Source organism: Labeo rohita, unplaced genomic scaffold (genome assembly GCF_022985175.1).
Source record: "Labeo rohita strain BAU-BD-2019 unplaced genomic scaffold, IGBB_LRoh.1.0 scaffold_2009, whole genome shotgun sequence".
NCBI classification, from domain to species: Eukaryota; Metazoa; Chordata; class Actinopteri; order Cypriniformes; family Cyprinidae; genus Labeo; species Labeo rohita.
The window spans coordinates 1-11,563 of NW_026128230.1; the positions used below are offsets into that span (position 1 = coordinate 1).

Genomic DNA, 11,563 nt, shown 5'->3' on the forward strand with positions numbered 1-11,563 from the left:
CAAATGAGCAAGCTAGTTTTCCAAATATTTTTTCACTCGGTCAGTGACAGTCGTTGAGAAATTTCATTGCAGCATCTTTGATATTTCAGTTTTAAGTCTGCAATGCCTTCTATTGCTCTCAAAACCTCTTCCTGTTGCTCCTGGCTAAGGTCAACACTGGGTTGCTGGACATTAACAGCAGGGAACTGGTCATCCAATTCAACTGGGAAACTGTGAATACCATGTTGTGCCAGAAGTGCCTCTATATTTTGCTCTCTGAATGGATCATCTCCAAACACATGGTTGATAGAGGTGCTATCGACTCCCATGTTTGTTAGCATGCCATCTGTCCAGATCTGAGAGGGTGTTCGGTTGTTTTCTGTTCTTAGGCGGTGATGATTCCACGCTTCATGAAACCTGCTGAGTCTGCTTTGTATTTCCGGTAAGTACACAAGCTGAAGAGAAAGCCTGTGAATGTCATTTTCAGGATCTAGGGTACCACTGTCCTCAAGCCTGTAGAATTCCTTGTAGAAACTCTGCAAAACATGCAGGAAAACATCCCTCCAAAGACGCTCAATCCTCTGATTGTGCACTGATTCCCCTGTGATGTGGCTTCTGTGCTCCACTCCATGAACAAGATTCATGAACAATGCCACTTGAGTGTTTTCTCCACCATGATCTGACCGCACTCTCGATGGAAGTCCATACACACATGTGGCTTTTAAGAACTGTGTAAGCACTGTGGCAGATCTGTTGTCTGTATTACAGTTCAAGTACGTTATAAGGCGAGAATATCCATCTATTGCTCCATGAACGACCAATCCCCATCTAAAAAGAACCATGCACCAGAAAGTTATTTTGCAGCTCACTGAAAATCACATAATAAATGTAAATGCTTTTTAAAATTTTTAGTTTAGCTCCAGCTTGCCTCAACACATCTCTAGGAAGTTTTAAGCATGCCTTCTAAAATTAGCTGGTTCAGGTAAGTTTAATTAGGATAGGAGCCAATACATGCAAGACAGAAGCCCTGTAGGAGGGTTGTTGCTAGAAGGGATACAACTTCGACATATTTGCTTTATTTAACTTATATTGCAGTTCTGAATTGAAAATTTTGGAATCATTACACAATTCATGTACAACTGAACGTGACAAGACAATAAACTTCTTTGCATTTTCAACATATCTGGCATACATGGCACTTGTGAATATTTTTAATTCGATTTTGCAAGGGAAAATGGTCACATCCGAACTAGAATTAGACCTAGAATTTCCATTTTTCAACTGATTAAAAAAAAAAATCAATCAAACCAGAACATGGGGTTTAACAAAATTCTAATTACCTGATAAGGCGCATATTCCCATCCATATGCCACAGACTGTTTGGATATGGCACAGAATATGTTCTTCTGGCCACAGCAGCACTCCATCTACGTGCAGCAGCAGCTGGGTCAATGTTACTCAACATCACTCTCACTCTGTGTCTTGTTACCAGCAAGCCCTCTGCTCTCAGGAATGCTCTCATCATCTGTGATGTGGTATGCAAACAATGACACAAAGGCTTTGATTAAAAGTATTATACTTGAAGAACTTCTCCCAAAAAAAAGCATTTTCATAATTTACTCTGCAAACCAGTAAGAATTAGATTTACTTAAATGTTTGTATTTGCATGTTCATTATTCCCAGTTGTTTTTTACAAAATGGCGTTAAATAAATAAAATATAAATTAAGATTTTTTTTTTTAAAAAGTGTCTACAAAGTTCATATTTACAGTAATTAATGTAGAACACAGTGTGAAATTCATAAATTAAGTACAATGATAATTAAAATAAATTTACATTTAAAATTAAATTATGTTGATGTTAAATGTTAATTATGTTAATGTTAAAATAAATACAATTATTTAAAATAGAAAAGATAAAAAAAGGTACCTCATTTCCAGAACTAGGATAGAGTGTATGAAGTCGTCTAACGTGCCTTTCCAACTCAACGTCAGTCAACGAAGTTGACCTCCTAATTGACATCCCCATTGCTTTTGTTCTCTTATATAAAAATGATGCAGAGGATCCCAAAAGTCGAGCCATGCGCTTGATGGTGTAGCCCTGTGTCATCAAGAATTCCAGCTGCTGTCTCGTCACTGTGATTTTGGGTCTCCCTCGCTGACCTTTTAATGTACACAGAACCATGATTCAAGCGTTGTTGAGCAAAAGTCACTAGCAACAACTATAAACAGAACTCTTGTTAAGAACAAGCAAACTGAATTCTTATTTATGTTCACTGATGCTCCATAAGGAAACACGATGCATTAAGAGCCGGGGATGAAAACTTTGTGAATTTGACGATCAGGGTAAATTGAACTTATTTTGTCTCCGGGGGGAACTTGTAAGTATCTTCTGTAGCTTCTGATGGGCAGTACTGAATGAAAAACATATGATATTTAGGCAAAATAAGAAAAATGTACACATCTTCAAACATGTTCAAACATTTAAATCCCTTGGCTCTTAATGCATGGTTTTTCCTTCTGGAGCATCAGTGAGTGTTTGAACCTTTTGTAATAGTTGTATACGAGTCCCTCGGTTGTCCTCAGTGCGAAAAGATGGATTTTTAAATATTTTTTCAGATAAGCAGTGGGCAGTTTAACTGTTCAGGACAAACAAGAGACTCATGAACAACCACCACAAAATAAATAAACAAACAAACAAACAAACAAACAAAAAACAGCTGTGGATAATTCAATTAACTATGGAAACCCATTTCCGCCACCAAATAAAAAAAATGAAAAACAAATATTGCGATTTTTTTTTCAGAATTGTGATATAAACTCGCAATCCTGACTTTTTTTAAGAATTCTGAGATACAAACCAAAGTCCCTCTTTTATATAAACTCGCAATTGCGAGTTAATTGCGAGATATAGTCGCAATTGCGAGTTATACAGTCAGAATTCTGACTTTTTTCTCGCAATTGCGACTTTTTATCAAGCAATTCCGACTTTTGTTTCTCTTCATTTGCTCACTTTGTGGCAGAGCACAATAGGAAACGAGATCTTTTCTTGTTAAAACGACATATGTCATAAAAACGATATGATTTTTCCATAGCTATAAGGTACATGGTTATAATATGTGAGCAAGCTAAGCGCTTGTCAGCGCGGCCTTCGCCACAGTCCTGACATAAAGCAGGATCTGCACGCTGCTGAAGTTATAGAAATACACTGTTTTATGTATTTTAATGTAATGGTTTCAATTGTAGCAGCATGTTTATTAGGATTAATCTGTATAACTGCAAAATCCAAATACTAACCGAAAGAAAAAGAATATAAATGACAAACGGTTTGATTGTATTGTGAAGATAATGATTTCGTTCTGTTTTAAAAACGGAAATAAGCCAATTTTTTTTTTTTTTTTTTTTTCATGGGAAAAAAGAGAGCTTTTAATATTTGCGCTTGGGCGGCCCTGAAAAGCCACTTTTCAATTTCAGCTCAACCTGTCTCTCTCCCATCAGAATAAATGTTCGTCTGATGCATTCTGCATAGGCTATATTACTTGCAAATATACATCTCATATAAAGGGCAACACTGCACTTTTCGGGTCGCCGGCGCGATCACTTACATTGTGATAACAGAGGAAAGAAATATAAATGTCTTCCTTATTTTATGCACTTCCACAATAACAACAAAACGTTACAAATTGCTTTGACTGTAGAAACAAATAATAATAATAATAATAATAATAATAATAGGCTAATAATACTATTATTATTAGGTGTATTATTATTAGGTGTATTATTATTATGCGTATTATACTTTTCTGAACAATCGCCTTTGGAATAATTATTTGGATGACTTAAATTTGATGTAACTGCAAATCGAAATATGAGCAGAAATAAATAAATAAATATTATATAAAAATAATAATACGCCTAATAATAATAGCTTATTATATATTATTTCGTTTTGTTTGAGTAACGGAAAAACGAAAATTACTGTAGATTTTTCGTATTTTTGTTCATGGGTAAAACAAATGATCTTATTGCGTTTACAAATGATTCTTAACATGCGTTTAGTCTGATTAAATTATATACTATTTATTATATATTATTAAATGATATCTTCAACTGAATCAAGCCGCGCATCGGGTTGTTCTTCTGGGTAAAATTCAAGGCTTTACACTGTGGAAAGAGGCTGCGCTTTATTGAAGTAAATAAAACAATTTACAATTTACTTTCAAGCTGTCTATAAACATAATTTGCGACAGCGCACCCTGTATTTTTACAAAAGCAATTTGTAACGTTTTGTTGTTATTGTGGAAGTACATAAAATAATGCAGACGTGTGCAGATTTATATTTCTTTCCTCTGTTATCACAATGTAAGGGATTTGCTGTTAGTCATATCCTCTGGGTCTGAGTGCAGTTATTGTAGACAGATTATTCCTAATAAACATGCCACTACAATTGAAACCATTACATTAAAATACATAAAACAGTGTATTTCTATAACTTCAGCAGCGTGCAGATCCTGCTTTATGTCAGGACTGTGGCGAAGGCCGCGCTGACAAGCGCTTAGCTTGCTCACATATTATAACCATGTACCTTATAGCTATGGGAAAATCATATCGTTTTTATGACATATGTCGTTTTAAGAAGAAAAGATCTCGTTTCCTATTGTGCTTTGCCACAAAGTGACGCAAATGAAGAGAAACAAAAGTCAGAATTGCTAGATATAAAGTCGCAATTATAAAGTCAGAATTCTGCAATATTTGTTTTTTATTTTTTATTAGGTGGCGGAAACGGGCTTCTATAAGTAACACCACAATATTAAGAATCAAGTGTAGGCTATGTAAACTTTTGAACCAGGTCATTTGCATAAATTCAACTATTATTTTCTTTTTTGGACTATATGTCAACGTTTTTATGTAAAATATCTTATTCAGGTCAAAACTAAAAAAAAAAAGATCATTTTGTATGATTACTCTTATTTTGGCCAAATAAATATAATTTTGCAGATTCTGCCAGGTGTATGTAAACTCAAGTGTATTCTATGTACATCCAAGCAGATTCCGTAATAAAAAGGCAACGCGTTTAAGTTTAATTACGTGTAAGCGTTTACCTAGAAAACGCTTATCATGACTTAATGCATTAAGATCATTAAGATAAACTCAGTTTACACATTATTAATAAACGCATTGCGTTCACATCCTACAGTCATCAGCTTGTCTGGACATAACTATGATTTATTAATAATGTGTTTATTGCGTTTGGTCTTTTAAAATACTCTTAACGCATTGAGCTACGTTAAGTGTTTTTACGTTCAGCGTTTTACCATCTTTAGCCTACTCTACTCTTAATTTGCAACATGATCCTTCAGATATCATTCTAATATTACGATCAATTATTAATGGTGCTCACTCATTAATAATTGATTATTATCAGCGTGGAAAATAGTTATGCTGCTTCACATTCTTGGGAAAATTGCAATACATCTTACGCTACTTTTCAAGATTCTATGATGAAAGTTCATCTTGCTTACTTTACCTGGACAAAATCATTTCGTGGCCACGACATTTTATCACGTCCCCAAGACAAATCTAATAAGTGAACCCAGCACGCCCCCTACTGGTCACAGCAGTAATAAAATCGCGTGGGTGTTAGAATTAATTTAAGGATTAGGCTAATGGTGCAGCTGTAATGAATATTAAGGCACTTTGTCTCGTGGCACTGACAACAGACCTATTTTGTTCCATTTCATCTGCCTAAAAAATCTGCCTTAGTTAACACGAATAAAATAGGCCTAGTTCTTCTATTCGCTAGCTAGGCTAATAGAAGTAATTTGGAAGTTTTGTTTCCTATAACGGACTTTACAGACATACTATTAAATTCAGACTACTTTGGTTTTACTTAGTAGCCTAGATTGTGACAGTAAATACGAAGCATCTGTGTATGATACAAGCTGCAGTATAGAGGTTATGTATAGTTTAATGTAAACATATTACAGATACCTGAGCGAATTCGAGAGACCGTGAAAGCTTCATCTCTGCGCACCCCGAGTGACTGTCTGATGAAAACTCTGAGATCCTCAATGCTGTTGAGAAGTTCTTCCATCGTTTCAGAAGACAACAGTCCCTCGATTCTTCTCAAATTTAATAATGAAGAATCAATGGCCATCAGCTGTGCGCTTCCAATGTTTCCCTGGTTTATCGATCGTTCAACATATTTGCATTTTCTACATATTTGTTCAAGTACTTCTGCCATTTTCACCTTCTGTCTTTCCCTTCTTCTTTCCGTCTTCTTATTTCCGTTTCCTGTGTAATCTCTTTCCCATATATGTTCCTGGTTCATTAATATTCAACATACGATTAGCATACTGGGCTGAAATGCAAATTTAAAAAGTACTAGTATCTATTAAGTTCAGGATATCTCTTGTCTAAAAAGGTACTAGTAACTAAAAAATAAGAACTAGTTCTATTTTTGCCATACAAGAAAAGTATAATTGAATACTAGTCACTATTAGAATACCTACTAGTATCTAATAAATAAGTACTAGTATCTAATGAATAAGTACTAGTAACTTTACAAAAGACACTAGTACCTAAAGAATAAGTACTAGTACTTAAAGGAAAAGATACTAGTATCTAATGAATAATAAGTACTAAAGGAAAAGTACTAGTAACATGAAAATAGATACTAGTACGGGAAATAGATTAAATGTTAAAACGGCTTTGATAGAAGATTTTGAAGATATTGTGAGCTGCATTTAAACAACCATGATGCTAAAAACCTATGTGAAGTCCCTTTTGGTCAACTTCGAATGATACTTCCTCATAACAGTATGAGCGGTCATTGGCTGAATCTTCACCACATGCTCTGTTTGTGAACTGAAACCTCCGTAACACCATTCGCTCTTGTAAGATGCTCAAAAACAAGTGCTGTTTAATATTGCTCTTCATTTGTGTTGAAGGTAAGATGTGTATCGCTACTTATTTATTTGATTCATGTTTTTTTGTAAATGTTTTGTGAGATGTTTTTAATCTTTTCAGAGGTCTTCAAGCGTCACTGAGCATCTGTGGTTGCACTGGTGATCAAATGATCCAATATTAATTTTTGACTGTTTGACTGATATGTGCCAAAACACATATTATTGTATAAGGTTATTGAATAAAACTCAGCAAATCGTTATAGAGACATTCATGGGCCAATAACTGACAATGGAAACCACATCCTGCCATATCTCTATGTGCTAAATGTTTAAAACATAGATATGCTAATTAATAAATTTTTGAAGGCTTTTCAAGATCTCTTGGTTTTAGTCAAAGATGTTCTTATGAATGTGTTTCAGGTGTGTTTGGTGTTGATACAGTTGTAATGAAGTCAGTGACTGAGGGAGATTCTGTCACTCTAAACACTGATGTTACTGAACTACAGAAAACCGATCAGATACTGTGGATGTTTGGATCTCAAGAGACTCGTATAGCTGAAATCCATAAGCTGAACATTGATATGTATGACAGTAATGAGACATTTGGAGACAGACTGCAGATGGACAGTCAAACTGGATCTCTGACCATCAGAAACATCAAAACTAAACACTCTGGAGTTTATAAACTACAGATCATCAGCAAAACCACCTCCTACAAGAGATTCAATGTAACAGTTTATTGTAAGTTAAATATCGCTTTCACACAGGTGTGTTTTGTTTGTTTGTTTGTTTGTTTTTGCTAAAGAATAGCAGTCTGATAATTAATTTTGTAAACTATCCCAAAGTTAAGTCATCTGTACCACTGACCACTGACTGTATGTAATTTATTCTCTCATGTTTTCCAGCTGCTCTGCCTGTTCCTGTCATCACCAGTAGCTGCTCTTCATCAACATCATCAGTGTCTAAATGTTCACTGCTGTGTTCAGTGGTGAATGTGAGTGATGTGAGTCTCTCCTGGTACAAAGGAAACAGTTTATTGTCCAATATCAGTGTGTCTGATCTCAGCCTCAGTCTCTCTCTACCTCTGGAGGTGGAATATCAGGATAAAAACATCTACAGCTGTGTGATCAACAATCCCATCAGCAACCAGACCAAACATCTGGACATCACTCAACTCTGTCACATGTGTAAAGGTACACCAGTGGTGATCAGTGTCTATTTATTGACCTGCTCTTTTTTTCTCAACAGTTGTCATGTATAAATTAAATATTTTCAAGTGACAGAATAGTAATTGCTATGATGTAACTATTATTTCTGTTGATTTTTGGTCAGTTTGGACCGACAACTATCGTTGTCTATATTAAATGACTCTGTGAGAAGTAATATATTAGAAATTCATTCAGAGGAACATTTTTGATCTTCTGTATCAGAAAACTTACCAACATGATCATAAGATTCCTGATTTAATACTGGTATTTTCTTTCCCCAGACCCTGTTCAGTACAGTCAATCTGAGGGTGTGATTCCATCACTGATTTATGCTCTAGTGGGCATGACTGCTGTTGCTGTACTCGTTTACTACGTCAAATGCATACAGAAGGATAAATCAACATATAATAAGTCAATGTGTCCTCTAGCGTTCTAATGAGATTTGAGAATCGTGGGGGATGTCACAGCCATCAGCTGGATTGCCCATGACAGCCACTAGAGGGCACTCCTCCTGGATCATTGCCTGTTGCATTTGGACTTCATTTCCCATCACCCTTTGCTCTATCTATCAGGTCTCATTGTATGCAGCTGTGTGTCATTAGCCTTGTTATTTGCCCTATTTATACCCTGTTAACCTTGCATTGGGTGCTATAGTGTTTTTTTTTTTTTTTTTTTTTTTTGCAGCTGGTGTTTATTTTTGTAGTACCTTGTGCTGGTGCTTTTTTTTTTTTTTTTTGGTCTTGTTTACATTGTTGTTTTTGGTCTCTTCTTTAAAAGTTGCACTTAGATATTTCGCAAAATCACAGTGTTCCGTGACAGGGGATTTAAGTTGCCCAGTTCAAGTCATAAATGTTTCAAACCCTCTTTTGTCATGTTTGATTTCCTATTATAAGAATCTTTGGGATTAATTGTTTTTCTCAAATTCGCTTAATTTCTGGAATATATTAGTGACAAGAGAAAATAAGTTTTCTGAAACGTTTCAAAGCACTGCAGGCATCTGCTTGTAAATTTAGAGGGAAGACCTCGAAACACAAGCAGAAATAGTTTAGAAAAAACATTAAAATGTAATCAGAAATTTCCTTAAATAAGTTCTGAACTTACTATATGTTATCTGTAAAACTTAATATGAAATCAGTTTATAGATGGCGTTTAAAGTTTATTGATGTTTATTTAAAATAAAATTCGTTCAGATAAGGTGGATTCAGGTAAAACGGGCCGTTTAAGCTTAACTGTGCTATGCTCAAAGGGTTTAGACTTTCAGAGCATAATAATGGTTCTTAATTAAAGGGACACTGTTTCTCTAAATGATAAAATAGTTTTGGTTCAGCTGAAAGGAGGACTGTGTCATGGTGAAAGGTGATATAATTGTAAACAAATATTATTGTGACAGTTCCTGTTTTATTCAATACTACTGTAAACTAGGAATAAAATGCAAGAAATATATATTTTTAAATTGTTAGTTTTTAGGTGTGTTGCGATTTAGTTCAAAGAGAAATGTATATAAATAATTACAATTAATTATGATTAATGACAATTATTTATATCAGCTGCCAGTAGTAACTGTAGCAGAATTAATTTTCCATCAACTAATCTGTTCGCCCAGCGAACATTCAGTATAAGAAATGATATTTTCTTGGCCACAGAAAATAACTTTCTTAAAGAACCATCAGTGCTGTCTACAGCTTATACTAAACCTCTGTTTGTTTAGTTAAATGTACGATACTTGCATTGCCTTGGTTGCTGAACAAGTGTCCGAATGCAGTCTCTGGTGAAAGTCTTGATGGTTTGGAGCAGTGGTGGTTTTGGAATTGCAGTCATGTTCTTCTGGGTCTGAAGAGTGATGAATTCCAGAGATGTTCTGACTCGATGGTGACTGGGAGTTTCATCCCATGTGAAAAGTGAAGAAGAACCAAGAGCTGAGAGGGACCCAGCTGAAGTCCTGTGATCTTTGGGGAATGGAAAGACAAGGCCGCAAGGCCTGGCGCACGCTTAGGGAAGTCCTGAAGAGTTCTAGCTTATCTTCTTAGGTTCTCCAAGAACCACTGACTGACTGAGGCGAGTCATTAAGATGAATTCCAGGGTTGAGTGGAACTGTCTGGCTCTTTGTGGTCGAGAGCCACAGCTCTGAATGTTGGGGCCTGTCGGGCCCGCTGGGCACACCCTGTGCCAGCTCAGGCTCCCCGTGGGTTCCTCCACACAGGCAGCAATCGGAGGGTTTTGCAGAAGAGTGCGAAGAGAGAAAAGAGAGAAGAAGGAGGCGATCAATCGTTTGAGGCTTTTAAGCTCTCTGGAGGCTGCGCCTTGGAGGGAAAGTTTATGACTCTTTGTCTGTGAGCATGGTATTTTGCATATGTAATCCGGGTGTTGATGCAAAAACTACTAAGGTTTCTTAAAACACTAATATGTTGCAAAGGTATCAACATCTAATTTACACCATCTTTTAGATCATCAAAATACAAATTCAGAAAGACCAAACATGGCATAGGTGGGTTATACGACTAGTCATCTATCATAACACATGCATAAAACAGAAGAAAAACAAATACAAATACAACAGACAAAATTAAAATACAGTGCAGTAATACTGTACACAATGACCTGGGCTATGTGTGATAGGAAGGTCAAAGAAAGGTTTGTCTGTGAATGAATAGGAAAGAGTCTATTTCTATAGGCATTGTGTCTTTCCTATGGGCAAATGTAGCATGGGCAAATGTGCATTCCTCTGGGCAATAAAACCTCTTATCAGATCATCGTCCTGGCAACTGAGCCCTTTTGGGGTGTTAGTTGCTTTGGGGAGTTGTCTCCAGAACTCCAGCATATAGCTGGCTTGTTGCATTTAAAGACTATTTGTTAAATGTAACCATTAATGTATGTCTGATTGGTCCAGATGCTACAGGTGTTAGGTGTTAAAATATTGCTGGCCCAAATTGGCTGAATGTGTTGGAAAAAGTGGGCCAGTGGGATTCAGGTAAAAAAAAACAAAAAAACAAAATTAGATCTGGAGTAGGCCTACATGACCTCAAAATGTTTATTGGTATATATATATATATATATATATTGCAAATAACACTTTATATGGGCGGTATTCAAATTGAAATATTGTAGCTGGACCTTAAAATGAACAAATGTAAAAATAAAATTAAATAAAATTAAATAATCATCTAGGTATCTAAATTACAAATTTTTACCAAAAACGACCCACTTTACCTGAGTTCACCCTACATTATTTGTTTTAATTATACACTCAAAAATTCCTCGAACTTACAACCTTACTGGAATGCCTGATAGTGCTGGAATCATATGCTATTTGCTTTCAGATGCAGTACACTTTCACTATATCAAACATAAAATGTATTCATTTGAATGTGGCTTTCACAGTGCACAAGTAGGGCTTGCTGCAGATGTTGCCACTAGGTGGCAATATCTCATCATTTTTCCATAGTTCCCACTTTCATTTCATGGACAATACA

The 11,563-nt window shown here is 35.7% G+C and overlaps 1 protein-coding gene across 1 annotated transcript; it reads right to left on the reverse strand.

The window, feature by feature from the left end:
- Positions 1-6: 6 nt before the first annotated feature.
- On the reverse strand, positions 7-6,528 carry LOC127159228 (uncharacterized). The gene is made up of 4 exons (XM_051102118.1): positions 5,969-6,528; positions 1,908-2,140; positions 1,320-1,504; positions 7-807 (listed from the first exon to the last, which is right to left on the reverse strand). Exons 1-4 carry the CDS (start codon positions 6,306-6,308, stop codon positions 33-35), a joined length of 1,533 nt encoding a protein of 510 aa, XP_050958075.1. The 5' UTR covers positions 6,309-6,528; the 3' UTR covers positions 7-32.
- Positions 6,529-11,563: the final 5,035 nt, after the last annotated feature.